The sequence below is a fragment of the Barbus barbus genome, assembly GCF_936440315.1.
Source record: "Barbus barbus genome assembly, chromosome: 39".
In the NCBI taxonomy this organism is placed as follows: domain Eukaryota; kingdom Metazoa; phylum Chordata; class Actinopteri; order Cypriniformes; family Cyprinidae; genus Barbus; species Barbus barbus.
Window position 1 is genome coordinate 17,376,504 of NC_136717.1, and position 27,400 is coordinate 17,403,903.

The 27,400-nt window shown below is 35.9% G+C and overlaps 3 protein-coding genes across 5 annotated transcripts; all 3 read left to right on the forward strand.

Annotated features, from left to right (window-relative positions):
- Positions 1-2,042: 2,042 nt before the first annotated feature.
- LOC306858232 (twinfilin-1-like) lies at positions 2,043-13,401 on the forward strand. Its single transcript, XM_079398661.1, has 9 exons — positions 2,043-2,161; positions 2,859-2,936; positions 3,587-3,765; positions 6,207-6,302; positions 6,400-6,504; positions 10,369-10,494; positions 10,745-10,895; positions 11,526-11,647; positions 11,803-13,401. Exons 1-9 carry the CDS (start codon positions 2,047-2,049, stop codon positions 11,968-11,970), a joined length of 1,140 nt encoding a protein of 379 aa, XP_079254787.1. The 5' UTR covers positions 2,043-2,046; the 3' UTR covers positions 11,971-13,401.
- An 865-nt stretch (positions 13,402-14,266) lies between these two features.
- LOC306858463 (pseudouridylate synthase PUS7L-like) lies at positions 14,267-18,570 on the forward strand. 3 transcript variants are annotated; one of them, XM_079399026.1, is made up of 9 exons: positions 14,267-14,311; positions 14,557-15,325; positions 15,407-15,566; positions 16,569-16,764; positions 16,853-16,951; positions 17,030-17,111; positions 17,288-17,580; positions 17,859-17,912; positions 18,008-18,570. In XM_079399026.1, exons 2-9 carry the CDS (start codon positions 14,566-14,568, stop codon positions 18,323-18,325), a joined length of 1,962 nt encoding a protein of 653 aa, XP_079255152.1. In that variant the 5' UTR covers positions 14,267-14,311; positions 14,557-14,565; the 3' UTR covers positions 18,326-18,570. The 3 variants fall into 3 exon arrangements, with proteins under 3 accessions (XP_079255152.1, XP_079255153.1, XP_079255154.1); XM_079399027.1 differs by having other exon boundaries at positions 14,565-15,325; XM_079399028.1 differs by having other exon boundaries at positions 14,283-14,317.
- A 2,167-nt stretch (positions 18,571-20,737) lies between these two features.
- On the forward strand, positions 20,738-25,073 carry LOC306859010 (twinfilin-1-like; the record flags this gene model as incomplete). Its single annotated transcript, XM_079399823.1, has 4 exons — positions 20,738-20,920; positions 23,851-24,001; positions 24,629-24,750; positions 24,906-25,073. The coding sequence occupies 4 exons, from the start codon at positions 20,738-20,740 to the stop codon at positions 25,071-25,073; spliced, it is 624 nt and encodes a 207-aa protein (XP_079255949.1).
- Between the last annotated feature and the right edge of the window lie 2,327 nt (positions 25,074-27,400).

Consider the following 27,400-nt stretch of genomic DNA (forward strand, 5'->3'; position numbering starts at 1 on the left):
GTACAAAGGTGTATACTTTTGACAAGGTATCGCCCTAGTGAGTGTATATAAAAAAAAAAGGAAACCATAGACATTACTCCATAATTACTGTTTTAAATAAACCTGTATGCTACACATAACCTCATCACATTGCATTTGAATAGCATTCAGTTATAATTTTAGAAATTAAACTAAACTTGTTTACATTTCTTAACTTTGGGTAAATAATGAGTCTGATGTTACTTGTTCATTAATCACAATAGAATTGGAACGTTAAACTTGAATGCATTGCATTATAGAATATAATTTTTTTTGCATTGTGCTCTTTTGTAGGCCTATACTCCACTTTTTGGCAAATATAGTGCTTTCTTGCATGCACTGAAAAAAATTGCATACTGTATACTGCGGATTCCAGAAATTGCTTAGGATTCATGTGCATTTGAATGCTTGAGCTTCTAACTTTATTAGTCATATTGGACAGTGTCCCAGTTTGCTATGATTGTAAATGATCCCCAAGGACGTGTTGAATGTGAGTAGTTGTGAAAATCCAGGTACTCTTCACAGCTGTGAGCTGTTGTCCTTTGTGTGCTTCACATAAATAGATAAACAGGAGCTGCTCGAGTAACAATGACTGTTGCATGAATCAGGTATTCTGACAATATTACAATTCAAATAATTTTATCGTTTACTGCACTTTGTTATTCTAGTGCTAATGAATCACTGAATTAGGTCTTGCACATTCAAAGAAATTAGTATATATTTGTATTACAAAATAAAGGTAGATATTGTAAGTTAAGAAATAAATGATTTTTTAGTAATTAACCAACAGACAAGTTTAAGTAACAATACAAATGTCTTCTTTAAATAGAATATGCTATTACACACAGAACTATTGCAGAGGATCTTGATTAAGGCCTTTGGCAGTGGGGTGTGTGGCCCATAACCTCTAATTCACTAGGAAGTTTTAGTCTGCTTTCACCATGAATTGCCCTGCCATTGCTCAGTGCCACTCCTCTGTGCTGTGTCTGTGGTTCATTTAACACATACACAGACACAGCAACTCAATCAACACTATAGTCTGGCAGTATATTTATATAGTATGTCTGTGGGATGTTCGCAACCCCACCCTGCATTTGAGAAATTCCACCGCTTCCAAGATCTGTCCGAAGTGCACAAAGCCAAGTGCCCTGCTTTTCGCAGCATGAACTGCAACGTGCAGGGGTTTTCAATCATTTAGATGCCACGGACCTTTAGATGCTGAAGCTTAGCATTACATGTGGATGTATAAAGACCCTATTTATGTCTAAAATATTATTTGCAGTTTATTATATTGTTTTCCTAATTATAATGTTGTACTATAAGAATATTTATTTATTTATTGACTTGTTTGTTTACTTATTTTAATCTATTTGAATTTTTTTAATTATTTGAATCTATTGTTTATTCGTTTATGTATTTATTTATTTTACTCATAGTAATGTACTGTTAAATGTATTATTTATGAACTCTTTTAACTCTAATTTATTGACACAGTTTTCCTATATTGATATTGTAAAGTTCCTTTAACACAATCTGTATTGTTAAAAGTGCTATATAAATAAAGGTGACTTGACTTAACTCATTTATTTTAACCTAAATTTGATTTTTATTATTCATTAATTTTATACACAGTTTTTGTCTAAACTTTTTCATGGACCCCCTAACACTGCATGCGGGCCCCTTGAGGGTCCCCGGACCCCCGTTTGAAAATCCCTGGTGGTTTACTTTCAATCAAGGTAATTTCAGTATTTGATAAAAATGTGACCATTATATAGCATAAAAAAAACATGATTTAAAAACTATTGACTTTACTTTTCTAGGTATTACCCCCAAACCCTTACTGTATAATCCCGCAAAATCAGCAAAGAAAATATTACATTAGTCTCTTTTCTTTTTCAGGACGTCTTAAATCTGTGATTTTTAAATTTAGTTAACTTCTGTAATCATTTTTATTTAGTACATAGTTTTTGTCTCTAAAATACACACGCACACCACGCCGCAGTGGGCGGGGCCACGTAATAGCGTCACATGGCATCTCAAATTACTGTAGTTCATTCTCCGACTTCCGTGTTCTTTCACTACTACCATCTACCAACCGGCCGACGGAAGAGAGCCAGAATGTCTCATCAAACCGGCATCCAAGGTAAAATCCTTAACAACCTTTTATTGTCGAGTCCAATAACCCGGACGGAGTTTATTATGTCGCTATAATACACGTTCCTTGATTTGGCGCTTGTTTGTAAACAGAAGAACTTGTTGTGGTTGTCGCTGAGACTGAATTACCTTATAGAGTTTTATTGCGCGCTTTCAGTAAACAAACCAGAGCCAGACAGGGAATCTGTGTCAAGTGTACTCTGCCTTTTGTTGCACTAATATGGTCATGCAAATAAACTCGGATTGGTCTTCCAGTATCAGTAGGCTGTTTTCAGACTGGAGTTGAGGATCAGGCAGGAAGGCAGCAGGTCTCAAAGGTCCAACTGTAATAACCGTGTCACCTTTATTCAAAGGTGTTGCTAGGCATTATGCAATTGACATCAGTTTACATGTAGTGGCGTTGTGTTACCATGACAACAAGTGTATCAAATCAATGCAGTCATGCTGAAGTTTTAATTAAAGATCACCTTGCATGGTCATATTGTGTTTTCTGCAAAAAAAATAAATAAAATGGAAGCACATACTCCAGGAATGGACTGCAGTCTCCAAACTGTCCCAAACAATGCCTCTTTAGATTTCTCATTTTGGTTCATCAGCCAAATATCAATTCCGTTGTCCAGAGATGGTCAGTTTTGTTTCGCATCAGAATAAATGGTCTCATTGTGTCCTGTGCTTTCTCTTCTCAGCCACCGGTGAAGTGAAAGAAATCTTTGCGAAGGCCCGGAACGGAGAATATCGGCTCATCAAAGTAGTGATTGAAAATGGTGAGAGTGGAAACATTTATTAAATATCTTTTTAAAATAAATATACTTAAACTTAAAATTGGCATGTCAGAAGACTTTAAAAGAGCTTTAAATTTAGAACCTTATGAAATTTTACTTTATTTACAAAACATCAACTTCCCAACAGAATTGCTTAATTATTTCAGCAGAATGTCAGGAATAGCAATAAACAAAACAAAACATATATGGCTTTCTGTAACAGATATTAAGATAACCTTAAGATAACCTCATATAGCAATTTCTGTTACTTGAAATAAAATAGACTTCAACTGGATACATATGTTTATTTATATTTCCCAAGGCAACATTTCTTATTTTCATTTAGTTTATCTTCATAAAACTAAAAATTAATGAAAACGCATAACATACATAAACATATAGACATTTAAACAAATAATTAAAATGACAAATCATAAAGGCTAAAACTTTAAGTAAAATGAGTGGGAATAAATTCAAAATATTAATAAAAAGTAATAGTATCTCAGTTATCCTAAAAAAAAATCCTCTCACATTTTCCGTGCATCTTTTTTTTTTTTTTTCTGTTTTTGACAAAACTAAATACAAATAATGATTTCCAATGTATGACCAAAGAATCATATATCACTTTCCTTTCTTCTGTTGTGTTCCTTTAGAGAAGTTAGTTCTTGGCGGAAGTAAACGGGCTGCCAAGAAATGGGACCAGGAATGGGACAGCTGTGTTCTCTCTCTTCTAGAGGATGACATGCCCGCATACCTTCTCTACAGGTTGGATACCACCAACAACCAGGGTTATGAGTGGGTATTTCTGGCCTGGTCTCCGGATCACTCTCCAGTGAGTTTGTTTGTATCCTGTCGCATCTTCTTTCAGCTTGTACGAGGCCACAGGACATCATGAGATGACATTGCTCAGTGCATTTTAATCCATCCACTCCACATATAGTGTCCCTGGTTTAAAGCTCTTTAAAAATATCTGGTTGCCAGTTAAGCCTGTCCATATCAAAACAGGCTATAATAAGAGGTTTTTGTAGTACTATGTGGAGATGATCATCAAGGATATTGTACCATTGTTATAACAAACAAATGTATCTTAAGTGAGTGGATCTTAACTGTGGAGATCCCCTTGTAATGTGATCTTTTACCAAAAGATAAAGTATCAGGTAAGCTAATATAATGGAGACTTTGTGCATTCAAGCAAAAGAGTTTGACATTAATCTACTTTCACAGTATTTTTTTTTTTTTTTTTATGAAAAGCACGGTTGACCTGATACAGAAAACAGACAGTTGTGGTTCTGTGCTACAGATTTGCAATTCTAATTTTCTCCCTCAATGTTCAACAACCAGAGGGAGACTAAAATGGCTAGAGTCCCAATCGCACCCGAATCAGGCGTTCTTTCACGCTGATCTAAAGCCAGCTCAAATTGCTCAAACCAAGAGCTTTCCTACAGCAAAGCAACTTTAAAATTGAAATCCAGAAATTCCTCATGGTTGGATTCAAGTATTAAAGGAATAGTTCACCCTAAAAATTTGCTGACAATTTTTTTTCACCCTCAAACCATACAGGATGAATATGAGTTTGTTTCTTCTTTGGAATATAATTTATCATTACATCACTTGCTCATCAGTGGATCCTCTGCAGTGAATGGGTGCCATCAGAATAAGAGTCAAAACAGCTGATGAAAACATCACAATAATACACATGACTCCAGTCTATTAATTAATGTCATGTGAAGTGAAAAGCAGAAAGTTTTATAAAACCTATTTCCTTTGTGCATCACTGCCATTTTACTATAAATAAAACGAGAGCATGGATGCACATGAATTAACAGAGATCTATCTGCTCAAAATGTTGCTTTTCTTATGGTAGTACCTCTACTACCATAAGAAAACCATTAGGAAGTCGTGGCCTAATGGTTAGAGAGTCGGACTCGTAATCCAAAGGTTGTGGGTTCGAGTCTCCGGCCGGCAGGGATTGTAGGTGGGGGGAGTGAATGTCCAGCGCTCTCTCCACCCTCAATACCACGACTGAGGTGCCCTTGAGCAAGGCACCGAACCCCCAACTGCTCCCCGGGCGCCGCAGCATAAATGGCTGCCCACTGCTCCGGGTGTGTGTTCACGGTGTGTGTGTGTTCACTGCTGTGTGTGTGCACGTTGGATGGGTTAAATGCAGAGCACGAATTCCGAGTATGGGTCACCATACTTGGCAGTATGTCACTTCACTTTCACTTTCACTTTCACTAATATCAAGGCCTGATATCTAATTTAACAAATCCTTTGTGGCGGCACAGAAACCATGACATGAAATGGGCTGATGGCATAAAATTTGCCAAGTTCAAGAGTCTATAAAAAGACTGATACTGTAAAAAAGTGTTTTAAGGTTTGTCTTTCATTGGGGCAGTATGCCATATTTCAAGGCCTTAGGTAACGCATACTATGTGGCGGCCAAGAAACCACACCGTGAAATGGGCTGATGGCACAACAGGTGGATCAGTGTGCATCGTCCTATATGCTAAATTTAATGGTTCGTTTTGTGCACATAAAAGTCTGTATATTTTTTTATTTTTGCAAAGGTCCTTGAGGTTATGTAATACGGTGCTAAGAATATAGTGTGAAGAAACCCAAAATGCTTATAACCTGCATTTTGCATAATAAAAAAGTGCACCTTGAATTCATTCAGTCATATTTGGTGATCACTAAACAGCTGCCATGAAACCTCACTTCTTGTACGATAAATTTATTTTCATTAAATTCTTAATTTTCTATTATAAAAAAACGAAATGGTGTCAAAAGTCTGGAAACATAAAAATCTTTCCATACTCCGCTTTCTTTTTTCCCATACATTTCCAGACCTGGAAAATACTTAAATCAAATTCCATACTTTTCCAAACCCCGTAGGAACCCTGATTGTAATATTTTTATCAGCTGTTTTGACTGATTCTGATGGCACCCATTCACTCACTGCAGAGGATCCATTGGTGAGTAAATAATGTAATGCCAAATCTGTTCCAATTATCCTATTAAGAAATAAACTGATCTTGGGTGGCCTGAGGGAGAGTAAATTTGTATATATTTTGGTTGAACTATTCATGAACTTTTAAATAGTACTTTTATATGTTGTTTGTTTTATATGTTTATGATTATATGATTATAGAAGTATGCTGCCCTAAAACAAATTCATCTGATGCATGTTCTTGTTCCTAAAATATATTTTATTTATTTTTTTGTTTTTAAACATCCAGATCCAGAAACTTATATTGAAACAACTTTTCCTTTCAGGTTCGACAAAAGATGTTGTATGCTGCTACGAGGGCCACGCTGAAGAAAGAGTTTGGTGGTGGTCACATTAAAGAAGAGATTTTTGGCACAGTGAAGGTATGACCTATATCATCTGCCATTCTTTAAATCAAACATTCACATGCATGGATGGCAGCCATAGGTTTCCCCACTAATGCATCTCTTTCTTACTCAGGACGATGTCTCTCTAAATGGCTATAAAAAGTACCTCAGCTCCCAGGCGGCGCCTCTGCCTTTGACTGCAGCAGAGGAGGAACTGAGGCAAATCAAACTCAATGAGGTAATGCTGACATCAACATAAACACAGCATGGGTGTACACCTTAGTCAGGCTCTGCTGAGGTTTTAGGGCAAAACTACATCACTCCAACAGTTCATATCAGGCATTTTGTATTAAGTAACTTCATGAGCTGAACAAAAACACTGTTTCATTACATTACGCACAACATTGTCTCAAAGCAATGGGTCCTTGCTCTTTAGAAGCTATTTTTGCATTGTGAACTGAAGCACACAATGTTGTTTGCTGAGCCGTAGGCAAATAAAAACTATAAAGGATATCCCAAATCACCATGTGTATGGAAGAGTCTTTGCAAAAATATAAATGTAATGTAATATTTAGCATCAAACATATGCTGACTAAAAATAGAGAAGCTCAGTCCCATGCACTCTCTCATTTAAACCAGCTCCTGGAACCAATTGCAAAGGATGCTGCTGGCAACGCATACAAACCTCCCCTCATACCATAAAAGGATATGCTCTGAATCTTAAATGCATCGTTGGGTGTTTCAAAATGACAGGCAGCGTAAATGAACCAATCAAAAGGCACTCTGAACTCCCCCTAGAGCAGCAGCAGCTGTGGGAGGAAGATAATGCTACACTAATCTACATGTATGAGAGGAGAGGAAAGCAGCTTTGTGGTTCTTTTATTTTTTTTAATTTGTTGAAAGAGAGATTTTATTTAGTAGATGGGTGGATGAAATGCTGGTCCCAATCCTGGATGAAAGGAGGAAGAGAGGCAAAGCAGGAGGTTTATTCAGTGGGTGCGGCACAGAATGTGGTGTGCAGTGTTGAAATGTAATTTTGATTATATTATAAGCGTACCATTCAAAAGTTTGGGGTTGGGAAGATTTTATTTATATATATATATATATATATATATATATATATATATATATATATATATATTAGTGCTGTCAAACGATTAATCGCATCCAAAATACAAGTTTTTGTTTACATCATATATGTGTGTGTACTGTGTTTATTTATTATGTATATATAAATACACACACATGCATGTATACATTTAAGAAAAATGTTACGTTTATATATTAAATATATTTATATGATATACATTAGGGGTCGACCGATATGTGTTTTTCAGGGCCGATGCCGATATCGATTATTACAGACCAAGTAGACCGATAACCGATATATTGAACCGATATATATGCCTGGTGTAAAAATGAAAATGAATGTCAAAATTAAGAATAACAAGGGCTCTGACAAAAACGGCCTTCCCTAGTGTTGGTTGCACTTCTTACTCTTGTCTTCCCCCATGCATCCATCTACAATAAGGGTAATATATAAAGAGAGAGTTAAAAGTGGGGCCACTGCATGCTTCAGGATTAAGCCTATGAATACTAAATACTAAAGCTAAACAGCTTGGGGAAATGTAAGTATTTGGCTTCAATAATTTACATGTTAGAAATGTATGTGTAATAGCATAACCTCTCATAATTCTTCATTAATTATTTTCGGTTGACTAAATCATAACCTACAAGAGGTGACTATTCAATTCATCATCTAATGCACATCAGTTGATTAATTTAAAAAGCGCAATGTATATAATAAGTGTAAATAATTTAATTGTCTTCATAGCTCCATTGTAGAAGTTGCGAAGAAGACCGCAACTATTTTAATGAAACTATAACACTAATGGCCTGTTATAGGCTCACTTGGTTCAATAGCCTATTGAAATGTCCCAATTTCCGTCATCATAATCTTGGCCTATGTGACAGTATCTTAATCTTGGCCTATGTGACAGTAACTTAATCTTGGCCTATGTGACAGTATCTTAGTCTTGGCCTATGTGACAGTAATTTCCATTAGTTTTCATTTACAGAGCAGTGCAAATGAAGGCATAAAACATTATTATAAATTTAATTTATCTTTTAATCAAATGAGAGTTGAACTCTATTTTTTGGCAAACAAATGTTTACTATTAAAATTAAAACATGTAAGAAATGGCGTATTGTGTGATTGTTCTTTTAAACAAAAGTTGTAATAATTGTAGTAGCATTAGTAAATAAACCGAACTTTTATTTTGACGGGTTGCCATGAAGACCTCTTAAGTTTCTGTAGCCTATTTATGATATGACGATCGTTTTACTCAAACGAAACAGTCAAATGCTCATGAAGTAACTCTCAGAGCAGTTCTGGGGATGATGTTCATGTATTTATGTCCTCATTTAGTGACATGGCAGATGCGGAAAACTCCGCGAGCGTCGCGCACTTCAGTGTGTGTGTGTGTGTGTGTGTGTGTGTGTGTGTCAAAACCGCGCGTCTGTGCCTTTCACATATACAGAGACACGCCGAACATGCAGAATTAATATTTAAATAGTCTTTTAGCAGCTTAATGTTTACAGATAGTCCATATCATGAGTCGATTTAAGTGTACTGACCTACTTTTGATTAATTCATCCAAACTTTGACTAATTCCGTGACTCCGCGTTATACAGTAAATTCCATATGACTGGATTCCGCGATTCCCCCTGCGTTTCCCCCATCTCGGAAAACCTAAATAGATAAAATTGAGGTTTTTACAACTTTTGTAAATTTGTAATTTATTGCAACTTGAGCAACGTCTGCTGCTGCCTTTGAGAGATAACTGATGCGTGATGAAGCAGCACCAGTTAGCAAGCGCTTTCGGTGTGAGAGTGCCTTTAGTCTTCCACCTTGATTGGTCGGACTCCTGACTCTCAACAAATCAGATGCGCGGTGGGTGGAGACTGCTCTAGGCCACAGAGTGGTGAGTTCCGACAGGCTGCATCAGAGCCAAATAGCGCGTTTCAAAATTAAATAATTTTATCGGCACATCGGTTTTGAAAATGACCGATGCCGATTATCATAAAAATGCTTAATATCGGTGCCAATAATCGGCCAGGTCGATAATCGGTCGACCCCTAATATACATTATATGAATAAAAATATATCCATGTAAATATTTTTAAAATATGCTGTATGTGTGTGTATTTATATATACATTATAAATATACACAACACACACACACACATTATGTAAACAAAAACTTTTATTTTGGATGCAATTAATCGTATAAATATACACACACACACACGTATATATTTACATATACGTATACATACGTCTCTTCTGCTCACCAAGGCTGCATTTATTTGATCAAAAATACTCTCAAAGAGAGTACTATTGTTAAATATTATTGCTATTTAAAATAATAGTTTTATATTTAATATATTTTAAAAAGTATCTTATTCCTGTGATGGTAAAGTGGAATTTTCAGCAGCTATTCTGTGTATGCAGAATTACATGATGCTTCAGAAATTATTCTAATATGCTGATTTGGTGCTCAAGATACATTATCAGTGTTGTAAACTAGTAATATGTCTTTGATTAGAAACAGCATATATATAATATATATATATTTTTTTTCTTTTAATAATGTAAATAAAAAAAACTATCACTTTTGGTAAATTTATGCACTCTTACTGAATATAAGTATTAATTTCCTAAAATATATATGTTCAATTGATTATATTAATATAAACAAAACAATAAATGCATAATAATTCATTCATATATAATAGTACCGGCACAGCCCACAGCCTTGCTCATATTGAAGCAATAAAAATGCTTTAGGCTTATTTTGGTGAGTCAAGTTGCTTATTTTTTGGATGAGATTTGGCAACACTAGTGACATGCTAATTTATCAAGGGTCATAGACATAGTTAAACATAAAACATTCTCAAATCTCAACATGCAGTGTAACGTTGCTGCTTTATAAACTACAACATTAATTGCAAAAGAATCATTTAACAGCCGTTGTGACTGCTTTAGTGATTACAGGCCAGTGCAAACACATTGTTAAAGGCTTGTATGTGTGTTTTCAGTTGCAGACAGACATCCATGTTGATACAAAGCAGCAGACTCTTCAGGGAGTGGCGTTCCCTATGCAGAGAGAAGCTATTCAGGCTCTGGAGCAGTACAAGGAGAAAAGGATTAACTACGTTCAATTGGTACTCAGGCCTTTTTCCCCTCCACCACTCCCAGCAGCTCAGTACAATAGCATCTTATCCCTCCTTTTCATCCTGTATATTGCATTCAAAGAAAACACCTGGAATGCATAATGGTACTGTATGTTTACTGTTAGAAGACAGACTGGTTGGGTTGACCCCTACCCACAGAACCACCAATATGTGACAGAAATACATGTTGTAGACCTGAGTAATTATTCAAAAACATTAATTATGTCCATCCCATTAACAGGAAATAGATTTTCCTAAAGAATCCATCAAGTTGTCCAGTACGGCTCCCACAGAGCTGAAAGATTTGCCTAAAAGGATCCCAAATGATGCAGCTAGGTATCACTTTTTCCTCTACAAACACTCGCATGAAGGAGACTACCTTGAGTCCACAGGTAAGAGTGGCATATCATATGTTCATTAAATTTATATATACGTTATGAATACAGAATAATGTGTATATGTGTTATGTAATTATTAAACTAACACATTAGTAATTATTAAAATTAAAAATAGGGCTTTTGAACTTTGTTGTATTTTATTTATTACTTTTGTTTGTTATATATGTTTGCTTTTTTTGATAATGTCTGTTAATAGTTATTGATTATGCAAGTAAAGTGGTCTGTTTAAATTACATAAATTTATCTCATTTATGTTCCAGCTTATGCCTAAAAATATAAGAACAAAAAAATGTTTTTGAAAATTAGGACTATTGAATTGTTCACAAAACAATATTTTTTTTTTTTATAAAGTATATTTTCAAAATTACCATGGCCAGTTATGCATTTTTCTTTTTCTTACATTTAAAGGTGTATTAAATAAAATGATGAATTATGTATTAAGGACATCTAGTTATCATCTGATTACCTTTAAGTTGTTAATGTTCAGATTTTAAAATCTAATTGCCATTAGCAATTGTTGGGCATGTTTTGCCTTGTATGACAATAGTTTCAAAAGTGCTTATGATACACATGTATAATGCATTTTCAAACAGTTTTATTGCTTTTTTGTGTTTGTGTTTGCAGTGTTCATCTACTCTATGCCTGGTTATAAATGCAGCATCAGAGAGAGAATGCTGTATTCAAGCTGCAAGAACCCTCTCATAGACACAGTGGAGAAAAACTTGGGCATTGAAATTGCAAAAAAGGTATTACGTGTTATATATGTTTAGTTTTCACTGTAGTATTAAATACAACACACACCATTCTGTTAAATTCCTGGAAGCAAGTGTCATTTTAAGATTATCAGACCATTTACAATAATGTTAATGTTAGAGTTTTCACATTTGATTCTTCCTTTCAGCTGGAAATTGACAATGGTGATGAACTAACCAGTGACTTCCTGTATGAAGAGGTTCATCCCAAGCAGCATGCGCACAAGCAAGCTTTTGCCAAACCCAAGGGGCCAACCGGGAAGAGGGGGGGTCGTAGAATTACACGGACGCCAGGAGATGGCGGCGATGACGATTAAACCTCTTCCTGTTCTGAATCTGACAGTGGTACATTCCACTTAGTCTAATGAATCCCGTCCTCGAAGTGAATTCCCATTTTTACCTTGACTCATGTAGACCACAGCCCTATAGACTGATCTATGCACAAAGTAAAACACTAAGCCTGTGAAATTACATTTTGTAGCTTGCAATATGATACGCTATGTGGAAGAACACAGCTTGAGGTAGACGAGAATGTTTTTTACTAAGCTTCACCTGCATTCAAGGATGCCGTCTGTGATGTTCCATAGTTTTAACACTATTATGCTGTTTACTTGTATATTAGTCAAGATTATGATATAGAGTGCAATACTGTTGAAATCGACACTCCATTTAGTGCTCGTTGTCCAGAAATAGATATTGATTTTCAAACTTTGTTGAAGATCATTTTTGAGAAAAAGAGATGGTTTCCCATAAACAGATATCTAGTCAAGGTATAAATTGCACTTTCAGTGGTAGCTTTCCAGCTTTCCATTTTAGCTGAGGAGTAACTTCAATATTTGTCCAGGAAAATGGCTGTGGAGATTAGGCATGATTTATGTTTGGAAAACAAGCCCGGAAAGTTAAACAGTCCACAAGAAGGTCAGAAGTTCAGATCTGTTTTATGAGGCCATACGCATTATTAATTAACTTTGATTGATTAGGCTTGAAAATTTTCTTAAAGAGCGACTACGTAAATGATCAGTATTTTGACAGCCACCGAAGCTTGTAGCGATAGGGTAGGGATGATTTCAATGAAGGATTTGCCAAGAATATTGTGCTGAAAATGTTCCAATACCTTTTTTTAATGTTTTAATTCTTAAAAATTGCTCGTCTTTTTTTTTTTTTTTAAATGTAGTATTGTTTAATTATAGGGATATGATAATAGATAATAGAATCCGTCATAACACAAATCTGAAAAAGTGATGCCTCTCTGCATCTTAGATATTTTTCACATTCTTCTAGTGAAAATTAAACCCGCAGAGATATTATTTTTCTAAGCCTGTACAACTGTTTGTCCACATGATATCATTGTCTAACATCTTGAAGTGAGTGTCCATGTTTTCAAGGGTTTAGGGGTTTAGTTCCTGTCTGCCTGAACAGATGTTTTACATGTCATCTAATGGCCAGCCTGCATTTCATGCCATTTGCAACCACACTAATGTATAAGTGCTTGGAGTTAAGTTCACTCAGCATCTCGCTTGGGATGCTTTTGAAAGCACTTATAAGGGAAGGGACTGTAAGTTCCATAACCTCTGGGACGATCCATCTACTGATTCACAACAGGCGAACCACTATTAACATGTCTCCTATGTAAGGGTATTGAAGTCTGGAAAGGAATCATTGAGTCTTAAATGTCTTTTTCTATGCATTGTATAAGATAGAGGAATAGAGGAGAGAGAAAAATAAAAAGATTTGAAAATTCTTTCTACAGTTTCTGTTTTTCTCACAATTAAAAACTTTTAACAAAGAATAAAATACATATATATTATATATAATAAAAATTCTATACACTGACACACACAGAACTGGGTAGATTACTTTCAAATTGTAGGCCATTACTGATTGCAAATTACATGACAAAACTTGTAGTTAGTAAAGTAATCCATTAATCTCACATAGGGTCAAATAATCATACTATTTTTGATTGCTTTTAGATTATTTCTGACCTAACTTGTTTATAACTTTGATTAAATAGGATAATCTTCAACCATAATACAAAGAGTGCATTTCTTAATTAACAACATGAAGTACATCAAACATTACGTGAAATAAGAAATAACGTGAATTTGTTTGAACACATAGTCATAAATGGTTAAATAGCCTACTGAGTGACAATTCGAATAAAAATGAATGTGTTCATCAATAGTTGATGTAATGTTGAAACACTTGAAATGTCAACCAGAAATGTTTTTGTAAATCCAGTGTTCAAATGCTGTGTAGCCACTTGACTGTGTGAATGTCCACAAAACTAAAGACTTTCAAGCGGTAGGCTATTTTAGAAAGGATTATTTAAAAGGTGAAACAGAGGAATTGGGGAGAATCAATCAATTATGAATAATGCATTGCTATTGTGTGAAGAATAACCAATATAATATGTACATGTACACACACACACACACACACACACACACAGCCCCCTTACCATTTAATGTTTTGTTGTCATTACGACTTAATATGACTACATGCCTTACACATTTTGTATAAAATTTGCATTTTAGGTTGAAAAAGTACTGAATCCTCGCTAAACAAGAATACGCTATTGCACGGTTTTTGCGCTTCTGTGCCTTTAAGAGCGGAACCACGTGCTGCGGAAGAAGTGAATTGACAACAAACACGCGGGTGAGTGTAAGCACTATTTTCAAATATTAATATTTTGCTTGCTTTGCATTATTACGCAACAGTGTTAAGCGAACGTGCTTTGTAATGGTGATTCAGTTGTTTTTATGTAATAGTGTTAATGTTAACACGATAAATTCTATACATTTCATTGTAAGTTTACAGTACATGTCTATACAAATTAATAAATCACTAAAACAATAATAAAATGATTGATTGACTTAATCGCTAAGTGCATTTTCGTTTAGGGCTTCAGAATGGAGAGGGACACTCTCTCTTGCTTCATATCAGACCATGAAGGTTTCCATGGGACCATAAAAAACTCACCCCAAGACTTTGTGGTTATTGAGATAGACATCAATGGACAACTTGTTAACAGTCCCAATGTTCAAGAAGGACATACAAAAAGACCTTCTCCACCAAGTCAAGCTATTAAAAGGGATGATAAATTAACACAATCTAAAGCAGATGACACTGACATTTTAAATCAGGATTGCTTTGATCTGAATGTAATCCTGGGTCCAAGTGTGAATAAAGAGTTGGAGCATTTCACTAACAAAATGAGAGTAAGAGCTGGTGAGCAAGAAAAGGTGGAACTGTCAGTGGGTACTTATCCTGATAAACACCAGAGAGCAGTTGTCCACAGAGCAGTACGATACAACTTCCCCTTCCTCCAGACTGTGACCGACCAATCAGAGATCCGGGTCAGAGAGGACCCAGACTTCAAGGAGCTTGCTAGTTTAGCCTCTGAAGGAGAAGCTGAGGAGTTCTTCCGGTTCATCGATGCCAAAGTACCTGGTTCTGTGTTTACCTTCCTCCCCGATGATAGCAAGGAACACCGAACTTCAGTTCACCATTTTGTTAGCAGGCGGTTTGGGAAGCTTGTGGAAACCAAGAGCTTCACCGACCAGCAGAAGACTTCCATTACAGTGAGACTAAGAGAGAGAAGCAAACAACCCAAGAAGAGAACACTAGCAGAATGTCATGAGGAGGAAGAAGAGGTGACATTATACACATGTGAGCAGAGAAGACATTTCTTATTATCATGTAAAGCTGATGGACACCTGCCTAAAATGCAAGTCTTTTTTCCCCCCTCAGCTTTCACACTGAGGAAAGAGAACTTGGAGACTTTGGAGGCCATCAGCTATATGGCTGCAGTACTTGGAGTGCTTCCGTCTGATTTTACCTATGCAGGAATTAAAGACAAGCGAGCCATCAGCTACCAGGCCATGGTGGTGAAAAAGATCTCTCCAGAGCGGTAAACTGACAATTAGTCAATTAGTCCATTATCTGATGTTCTGTCCTTTCCCAATGTTTATTTTCTTCTCCTTTCTCAATTAAATTAGTAGTAAGTGGAAATGGGGGGGGGGGGGGCACAAGGGGGTGCTAGGGTGCCTGCGAAAACAAACTTTTAGGGCTGTCAAAGTTAATGTGTTAACTTCAGACAATGAAACACGTGAAACATTGTGATTTTAATATTCACATTCAGCAAATTTGATAACATTAACCATTTCATTCTGATTTTTAGAACTGACCATAAATCAAGAAATTAATTGCAAATATTTTATTCCCCAAAAGTGCTATATGTAATTTTTTGACGGCACTGAAACATAAAAAGACCATAATACATTTGCAAATATTCAGGAAACATGCTAAGTTCACATACTAGTTTCTTCAAAAACCAATGCTACAGCCAGTTATCATACTTTGAAAATGTGCTTTCCATATCGGAATGTCTGTTTTTGTTTTGGTCTGTGTGATTCCGCCCACTTGTGATTCAAGCAAACGAACTGTATACTGCATCTTTAATTACAAGAAAAAAATCAGCAAAAAGATTAAAGATTAAATGCATTGCATATGAAAGTGGGAAGCGAAAAATTAAAAATAATCAAAGCTACCTTTTAACTTTGGAGTCATCCGTTATCTTTCGCATTTAGGAATTTGGGTCCTGTAATTAGCGCAATTAATGAACTATGATTTTTTTAAATTGCAAATATTTTATTCTATTTCTTACCTTTATCTACTAGCTAAATAAATATTTTAACATTAATATGAAAGATTATTAATAAAAGTAATATATTTTTCATATTCTATTTTAGCCGCTTTTTTGCTGTTTGCTATTTTTTGTATTTGCTGTTTAGTACAAAATTATGTAATTTTTCTTTATAATATCAAACCTTTTTTTTTTTTTTTTTTATAATTTACATGGAATGGTTTACTTGACTCAATTTGTAGATGCATATAACAATTCTATTGGCAGGTTGCTGGACAAAGTCTCAGCGTTTGAGAGGAGGGGAATGCTGATCTCTCATGTCTGTCCTGTTTCTGAGCCCCTTAAGCTCGGCAGACTCCAGGGAAATCACTTTGATCTTGTCATCAGAGACCTGAAGCCTCATGGGAAAAGTCAACTTACAGAGCTGCAACATCTTGTAACAGAGTCAGTGGGAAATGTGAAGGTAAATATATGTTCACCAGTATGTAATTAATAAATGGCATAGACACACACTGCTACAAAAAAAGATATATCTGTTTTTGTTTTTATAGAACAGAGGCTTTGTAAATTATTACGGACCCCAACGTTTTGGAAGTGGATCATGTGTCCAAGCAGACCAAGTAGGGCTTGCGCTCTTAAAGGAGAAAATGGTACCAGTTTAAGCCATTCATTTCCATTTAATGTCTATATGTGGTGCACCGTCTTAAAACGCTGTGTATTTTGAGCAGGAGGCTTCTGTTAAGCTGTTCTTCACTCCAGAGGATGGTGATGATCTCCAGAACAAGGCAAAACGTCATTTTCTTCTAACTGGTGTGTGCTGGGATTTCTCTGATAGTGAAGTTTGTTATAGTTCACCAAAAAATTTAAATAAGGTCATCGTTTGCTGATCCTTCATGTCGTTCCAAACCCATTTGACTTTCTTTCTTTGCATACAGTTCCTGTTTTTCCAAGAACAACTAACAGTCTCCGTGTATATCTCTCTTCAGGGAATGCCAAGGAGAGCTTTGCTCTCATGCCAGCTTACAAAGCCAGAGAGCGCCTTATGCTCCGTGCACTTCACCGGTACGGCAGCAGACAGGAAGGTTGCATACGTGGCTGGCTCAGTTTACCCCACAGTATGAGGGTCTTCTACCTCCACTCTTACTGTAGCAGAGTGTGGAACGAAGCGGCCAAATACCGGCTCCAGACACTGGGCTTTAAGCCTGTCCAGGGAGATCTGGTTTGGGCTGGATCTGAAAAGGGACTCAAAGACACCACAGAGGAACTGAACACTCCACAGGTTAGGAACTTGGTTTAGTTAAAGCTGTGGAGAAAGAAAAAAAAGTGATGGGCTGTAGCTATGTATATATAATTGATTGCAATAATTATATTTATTATATAATAAATAATTATTATATATAATAATTGCTAATTGATGGCAATAAAAATATGTAAAATGTTACACACACACACGTGTGTATATGTGTATATATATATATATATATATATTACACAAATATATACTGTGTGTATATATTTACAGACATTTGTAGTAATTGCTTTATTTCTGTGTTGTAGGTCCATGTTGTGACCTCTGTGGAGGAAAAGGATGAAGTTTTTTCATTAGACCAGGTACTATGTTCAAATGTCTCCTTTTTTCTGACTGTGTCTACTCTGCTAACTTGACCCATCAATCCCCTATAATGTTTCTTCTGAATTTCTTCAAGGTAATTCTTCCGATGCCAGGAAATAGTGTCAAGTACCCAGAAAACTTGCTGGGCCAGTGGTATCAAGACCGATTGGCTCAGGATGGCTTGGGGTCATCCCGTTTCAGAGTGACATCCCTTAAACTCAACATCCCGGGATGTTATCGCCTGCTGCTCGCAAAGCCACAGAACATCACGTACAGCCTGCAGACCTCAGAGAAGCCGCAGGGTCAGTCAGACCAGACTTGTGTGCCCAGTCTATCAGTAACCTTTGACCTGGATGCATCCTGCTATGCTACTGTATGTCTCAGCGAGATTATGAAGTGTAATCTCTCATAGTTTAATGACAGTGATCAAAAATGCTTACAGACTAAATAATGTGGATCTTTCTTAACGTCAAATATGAGGGGCTGTTTTGTGCCATTTTATGTAAGCGATGTAAGAAGTTTCTGTTATAAAGCATTTGTGCCTTCACTTATGGGAAAAGAAGAGAATTTTCTGTGCCAGTGTCACTGATGAGGAACTCTGGATGGGTCTTAAAGTTGTTGCAAAGATTTAATAAAAAATCTTCTTGACAAGTCTGATTGTTTGGTTACGTGTTTCAGTATGTGAATATTTAGGCTCAATGCATTTAAACATGATTTCAGTATTTCACCTTTAAAATCTCATGGTAAACACAAAGTTCTGGGTGTCTCTCTGTGGTCCTGATGTGAGGCTATAGCACAGAATGAGATGAGTATTGATGAAGCCTGTGGATAGTGACTGACATGCTCATCTAGAAGTGATACTGTAGATCTCTGCACTAGTTTTCTGTACATGAAAAAAGAAGACAAAAATGTGAATTCTTTCTAACATTAAGCCATTAATGTTACCACAAATGAACTCCCCATTATCTGTAGCTCAGGCTATTAAGCACTGCATTTTTATCAGAGTTGTGAGATTAAATCCCACTATCACTTAATTTGAATTTTTGTCACCATATCTAGCAAAACACCATGAAACAACAACAAAAACCCCACAGGCAAATAACTGCAACTCGGACGATAACTGTTTGACTTTCATATGTGAAAGTCCTTGTTCAATTCCGATATATGTATTTTATTTTATTTTCATCTCTAATACTACAACAACTGTCCAGGCTCAGGAGACAAAGTGATGCGTTAGGATTGTGAAGACCGAGTTCAAATCCTGCTTTTGCTTATATGTTAAAGCTCATGCATTACATTATATTATAGAATAAATTTAAATCCAGCTAATTTGTCAGAGGTCTCCGTGATTTTGCCAAGTAAGACATGTTCCTGGATCAATTTCTTTTGTTCATCCTGGATCAACATTACTGTCCAAAAATATAGACTTAACCCAATCCCTACCCCTAAACCTAACCCTACGACTTAAAATCAGTGGGAAATGATAGCTGATTAACAAGGGTGTACAAGCACCTAACCCAGTTCGTAAGTCTAAAACAGATATTTTCTGAAAAGTTATATCTCAATTCTGATTGGTTGATTGTAATGTTGTTTCAGTTTTTAAGGGTTTTCAGGAACATGTTGTACTTGATGAAATCACATGCACCTTTGTCAGCCTCGGTGGCTCAAGTGATAGTACCTTGGGTTTTAATCTTAGAATCCTGAGTTCAAATCCCACTCTTGCTTTCGCAATTAATTGAATGCTTTAACTCAGGTAAAACAGCATATAACCCTTAAAAACTAAAGCCAACATCCCAAATTGGCTAACTGCTTGCCTATGTAAAATCTTGTTTTAAATCCTAATTAGCAATTCATAGCAATCCTAATAGCTAATCTTTATCATTATATAAAACAGCTCTCAACAAAAGAGAGCTTTGTGTTTTAATCATGGAGCCCTGAATTCAAATACCGCTCTATTTTTTTATTTGTAACTGGGCTGAAACTGTAAATAATCCTTAAATATAACTAAAGCCAACATCACAAATTGGCTCATTGCTTGCCTGTTGTGTATAAAATCTTGGTTTAAATCCCATAATTCCTAATAATTTCCCCATATAAAACAGGGCTCTTAACAAAACCCATCCGAACACCAACAGAATAAGTCAGACTCAGTGGCTCAGGTGGGAGAGCATTGTGTTTTTATGTAAGAGACCTGAGTTCAAATCTTACAATTCTTTATTTTAAATTGTTGTCATTAAACTAAATGAAGCTCTCTAAATGGACTTGACTTTGGCAAAAGCTGCAGTGATGCAGTGGTTAAACACATGCCAATTAAAACAAAACTGAGACATGAGTTCAAAACCCACTATAATAAAATTTTCTTCATATATTACAAAACACTCAATAAACTCCACCCAAAGTCCACAAACTCAGTGGCTCAGGTGATAAATTGTTACATTTTCATCTGGGAGACCTGAATTCAAGTCCTACAATTGCTTATTTTAAATTGTTGTCATTAAACTAAATTAAACTCTCTAAATGGACAAACCCACTGTGAAAACCACAGTGGTACAGTGGTTAAACACATGTTATTAGAGTAAAAGCTGCGACTGAGATGTGGATTCGAAACCCGCAAATGATTAGTTTTTCGTCATGTAATACAAAGCAGTCAATAAATCTCCACCCAAAACATCATTCAACTACACCGGCTTGGTGGCTCAGTTGATAAAGCGTTGTGCTTTAATCTTGGAGACCTGAGTTCAAATCCCATTATTGCTTATGTTAAATTACTGTCATTAAATCCTACAAAACGCCCCAAATGACAACTCTCAGAGTGAAAGCCACGATGGCACTAGTGGTTAAACACACGTTGGTTGCGGACAAGACTGGAGTAGAGGCTTGGGTTCAAATCCCACCTCGGTGTGTGGGGAACACACCAAAGAAACAAAGCTGTGGCAACAGCGAAGTACCTGGGGCGGTACACCAAACAAAAGGGAGTGGTGGCAAAGGTGGATACCTGAGGCTCCCAGTGAGCACTCTGGGGCGGTGAAACAGACTGGCTATACAGCCATAAGAAACACGGACTAACTGGCCAACATACCTGGGGCGATAAACAGATGAGAAACAAGGACGGACTGGCTGAAATACCTGGGGCGGTAACGGAGAGGGAGATGAAGGCTGGGTGGAGAGGGAGAAGAGGCGGACCCAGGAGAGGAGGTGGAACAAAGAAAAAAAAAAAAACCTCTTTTTTTTTTTTTTTGTGGAAAAAATCTGCAGCAGAGAGGGGGGGATTTGAACCCTAGTCTCCTATGTCATGCTCAGCTTCCATGTCTTGAACACTGACCACTAGACCATAAGCACTTCACACTATTAAATGATCTTTCGTATTATTTGAGGAAAACCCAAATGCACACATTTTGAAAAAAAAAAAAACATTGAAAAAAGAATTTAAAATCTTACAATTTTAAAATTCATTAATGTCAATTTAGGGAAAGGAAAATGCATGCATTTTGGGGAAAAAATAATTGTAAAAAACATAAAATTACAATCTAAAATCATCATAAAATTAATAAATGTCAATTTAAGGAAAAACCAAATGCACACATAAATAAATTAATGGATGAATGCATTTAAAAATATCTAAAAAAACTGTCTCTTAATTATTTATTGAAGAATTTTGACTTTCAAAATTTGCCTTGCTTTGCAAATACACATTTAAGAATTTTTCATTTGATTGAGTCAAGTTAGTTTTGCATCAAATAAACTGAATTTTCAATAATCGAGATCTGACAGCAAAACATAAGCCTTATGTTTTACCTTAAAACAAAAATGTTAATAATGTAGCCAGACCCTGAACTCATTCTCTCAAATGCAGTTTATAGACTGCATGAAACTGGAATATAAAGAACAGACATAAGCATTACCTGTGCATCAGCAGATGTCCATCATTACAGTCAATGTCTGTTCACATGCTTCTGTTGCGGTGTAACGGTTCAAGCATCCCTTAATCTGTAGAGATTAGACATTACTCCATATTGTGCACAGACTTTCAATTGTACAAAAGAGCTAAAAATATTCGTTTACACATTTTAAGCACAAAAACACACTTTTTTGTGCATTAGGCTATTATAATTCAAATAAGTGATGCAGAACTTAGATGCAGAAAATGAAAGATGAAATCATGGATAGCAAAATAGATTGCATTGACAGTAACATTAAGTGTGCCATAAATCAGAAGGAACATCAGAGCTTCACACAACACCAACTATTAAGAAACATGAATCCTGTAGATAACTACAATGACACTATAGCATCAGCAGATAAGAGCACCATTCCTTATTATTCTATTTCATACAGGGTATATGAACCACCTCCTTAGAGTCACTCAAGAAAACTTGTTGTTCTTGTAAATGTCTGACAGTTCTGCAGGAGCACAGAATGTAAACAAAGTCAGTGATAAAATCAATAAATCATAATAAATAATAAAAGATATGACTGCATTCATAAATGTTTGTTATAAAAGAACTATAAAATACCTCTAACAATACTTTTAGGCTTAAAGTTTTTTTTTTTTTTTTAAGTTTTTAGAAACTTTTAAACAGCAAAAAGAAAGCAGCATCTCTTCCAAACACATTAAGCGCCGCTTTAACATATCAGAATAATATATCAATACAAGCTTAATTAATGACTTGAAAACAAACGAGGACTGCAATATAATGTGTGATGGAGAATTTAGAAAAGCACTTTATGCGTAAAGTTACTCACTCACAGGTGAGTCGCGTGACAGTCGATTCCTTCACTTGATCACAGCGTGTGTCGGTTGTTTTTGCTGATGGGGTGAAATATGTGCTTTTAAGTGACATATGAGTCTGTCATCTGCAGAAAATGTACTTTTATGCCGGTAAACCGATATAAATGTACTGCAGCGACTGTCATGGAGGTTTCACGTTGTTTAGAGATGGAAAGGTGTCATTTTGAACGTGAAACCTGCCTACGCCGCCTAGTGGAGCGGATGGGGAACTGCGCAGTTTCTACCAGACCAGTCGTTCTTATTGTGCCACCAACAGACAGAAAATGACTCAAAGTTGGGTTCCTGATTTTTCAAACCTGTAGCTTATTTCAAATATTTCACACTTAAAACAGAAAGCCCTATTTGTTATATTAAATGTAAGAGGGGTGAATTACAGGTGGCCACCGGCTTCCTCTTGTGGTCAACATCTGTATCACAGCAGGACTGATACTGTTGCGTTCTCAGGAAAGAGGTGCAGTAGATTCCGGAAATTATTATGGAGCATCAAATGTTTGGCGCGGATAGTAGAGGTATTGGAAATAATGAAAATAGAAGAAAAGTGTGGATTATGTCTTTGAAACTGACGATGAAAAGGGAAATCTTCTGGCGAGAGGAAGGAACATAAGGTAAGTTAATGTTGATGAGTCTATCTGTCCATTGAAACTAAGCAAAAGATAGGAATGATTGAAAGTGTTTATTCTCTAGGAATGGAGATTTTTAAAGTCTGCGTAAAATCAAAATTGACTATATTCATTTTGTTAGCACAAATTGCTATTTTTGTGGTGAACAAAAATAGCAATTAACTTGTTAACAAATTAATCCAATTAACTTGGATTAATTTGCTCATCCACGCAAGTTAATCCAAAAAAAAATAAATAGTTTGCCTTCATAATCTTTCATCAAAATCTGGAAATGCTCCTCCCCTCTAAAATGGAAATGAGCATGACATCCTTAACCGCGATATTCAATTTTTTTTTTTTTAACTGCATTCGAAAAAAATACATTCAAAGAAAACACCTGGAATGCATAATGGTACTGTATGTTTACTGTTAGAAGACAGACTGGTTGGGTTGACCCCTACCCACAGAACCACCAATATGTGACAGAAATACATGTTGTAGACCTGAGTAATTATTCAAAAACATTAATTATGTCCATCCCATTAACAGGAAATAGATTTTCCTAAAGAATCCATCAAGTTGTCCAGTACGGCTCCCACAGAGCTGAAAGATTTGCCTAAAAGGATCCCAAATGATGCAGCTAGGTATCACTTTTTCCTCTACAAACACTCGCATGAAGGAGACTACCTTGAGTCCACAGGTAAGAGTGGCATATCTTATGTTCATTAAATTTATATATACGTTATGAATACAGAATAATGTGTATATGTGTTATGTAATTATTAAACTAACACATTAGTAATTATTAAAATTAAAAATAGGGCTTTTGAACTTTGTTGTATTTTATTTATTACTTTTGTTTGTTATATACGTTTGCTTTTTTTGATAATGTCTGTTAATAGTTATTGATTATGCAAGTAAAGTGGTCTGTTTAAATTACATAAATTTATCTCATTTATGTTCCAGCTTATGCCTAAAAATATAAGAACAAAAAAATGTTTTTGAAAATTAGGACTATTGAATTGTTCACAAAACAATATTTATTTTTTTAAAGTATATTTTCAAAATTACCATGGCCAGTTATGCATTTTTATTTTTCTTACATTTAAAGGTGTATTAAATAAAATGATGAATTATGTATTAAGGACATCTAGTTATCATCTGATTACCTTTAAGTTGTTAATGTTCAGATTTTAAAATCTAATTGCCATTAGCAATTGTTGGGCATGTTTTGCCTTGTATGAAAATAGTTTAAAAAGTGCTTATGATACACATGTATAATGCATTTTCAAACAGTTTTATTGCTTTTTTGTGTTTGTGTTTGCAGTGTTCATCTACTCTATGTCTGGTTATAAATGCAGCATCAGAGAGAGAATGCTGTATTCAAGCTGCAAGAACCCTCTCATAGACACAGTGGAGAAAAACTTGGGCATTGAAATTGCAAAAAAGGTATTACGTGTTATATATGTTTAGTTTTCACTGTAGTATTAAATACAACACACACCATTCTGTTAAATTCCTGGAAGCAAGTGTCATTTTAAGATTATCAGACCATTTACAATAATGTTAATGTTAGAGTTTTCACATTTGATTCTTCCTTTCAGCTGGAAATTGACAATGGTGATGAACTAACCAGTGACTTCCTGTATGAAGAGGTTCATCCCAAGCAGCATGCGCACAAGCAAGCTTTTGCCAAACCCAAGGGGCCAACCGGGAAGAGGGGGGGTCGTAGAATTACACGGGCGCCAGGAGATGGCGGCGATGACGATTAAACCTCTTCCTGTTCTGAATCTGACAGTGGTACATTCCACTTAGTCTAATGAATCCCGTCCTCGAAGTGAATTCCCATTTTTACCTTGACTCATGTAGACCACAGCCCTATAGACTGATCTATGCACAAAGTAAAACACTAAGCCTGTGAAATTACATTTTGTAGCTTGCAATATGATACGCTATGTGGAAGAACACAGCTTGAGGTAGACGAGAATGTTTTTTACTAAGCTTCACTTGCATTCAAGGATGCCGTCTGTGATGTTCCATAGTTTTAACACTATTATGCTGTTTACTTGTATATTAGTCAAGATTATGATATAGAGTGCAATACTGTTGAAATCGACACTCCATTTAGTGCTCGTTGTCCAGAAATAGATATTGATTTTCAAACTTTGTTGAAGATCATTTTTGAGAAAAAGAGATGGTTTCCCATAAACAGATATCTAGTCAAGGTATAAATTGCACTTTCAGTGGTAGCTTTCCAGCTTTCCATTTTAGCTGAGGAGTAACTTTAATATTTGTCCAGGAAAATGGCTGTGGAGATTAGGCATGATTTATGTTTGGAAAACAAGCCCGGAAAGTTAAACAGTCCACAAGAAGGTCAGAAGTTCAGATCTGTTTTATGAGGCCATACGCATTATTAATTAACTTTGATTGATTAGGCTTGAAAATTTTCTTAAAGAGCGACTACGTAAATGATCAGTATTTTGACAGCCACCGAAGCTTGTAGCGATAGGGTAGGGATGATTTCAATGAAGGATTTGCCAAGAATATTGTGCTGAAAATTAGAGATCGACCGATATATCGATTTACCGATATTTTCCCGATATTTAAGCATTTTTTCATAATCGAATATCGGTTTTGTAATATCGGATTCCCCGATAAACACCGCGATCTTGTGGACGTTTTCAGAATTGCGCACAGGATCGCAATTGCAGCGCATCTGAGGGGAGACCAGACAGCAACGGCGTGCAGGTACTTGATTTGCTGTAGTTAGTAAACTATTTAATATTACAGGCATTAATGCACAAATTAGATGTATTACATAAATGCCTGATATATAGTTTAAATGCAACTTGGATCTAAGAAATATGATAAATAAGATACTCTGTCAAGCCCTGTCCCTATAAAGATAGGCTATAACTTTGCCTGAAATAACACAGCCATGAATTAGCACATGGTGGAAATAAAAGCGCTGAATTTAATTCTCTCTGTGGTCTATTAGTCTCGTGAAGTCGGAGTCACATAGATAATCCGTCAAGTCCTCTCCCAATAAAGACGTAACTTTGCATGAATTAAATAATACAGCCATGAATGATTGCATGTTGGAAAGAAAAGCATTGAATGTAATTCTCTCTCTGTTGTCTATATGCTCATCATTAGTCTCGTGAAGCCGCTTTCATATTGCAGTTCACTCAGCGGGTTGATGCTCAAGAAATGCTCAGCACGGCCACCGCATGTAACTTTTAACAAGATTCACTTTTTTGAAGCACCCTAAATTGTATTAACACTTACTATATAACCATTATTTCGTTTATAAACATCTAAATTAATACAACTCTATGGAAATTAATTATTTATTATCTCCGCGATCGATCGCAGTTTGAGTAGCCTATAGTTCTGTGTAAAGGCATAGATAAACCGCGCTGTCAGCAGCATAATTTAGAGCATGCCAGTTGAGAAATGCAATAAAATACAATGCTTGTTATATTCCAATATTCCAGAGAATATTATTCCGTGAATTAACATTATCCAGTGAATTATTCTTCACTCTTTATCCTATTAAACAGCTTAAAAAACGGTTTTTAAAAATGAAGTTAAAAATGAAGTTGATATGACTCCTTTCCTTTATTTTCTCCATTTGAAAACATTAGACTTTCTATGTTCATTTTGCTTACTGCTAATATTAGTGTTGCTGCTAAAGCTTTTTATAAATAAAATGTTTTTCATTGTTGTAATACGAAGATTACATTTAACATGACAGGGCTCTAGACTGCGACCAAAATGGTAATTGTTTGCGAGTTAAAATTTGACGTGGTCGCATTTGTACGAGTGCCAGGTCTGCGCTACTCCAAAGCGTCTGCTTCATACAGCGCGCGCTGCCAGCCGCAGCACATTATAGCAGGAGTCAGATTTCACTGATCACGTGAAGAGAGCTTTCAGCGCGAGCGCTTAGTGGGTAGAGCCTGGTTTATATGGAAAGCCAAAGTGTTCTTAAACGCCTGCTCGGGCGTCTGATTGCACACTGACACGTCAAAAGCGTGCGATTTGACAGCAAACGCGCGTCCTGGACGCGCGTTTTGCCATGAAAACGCGCGTTCTTAGC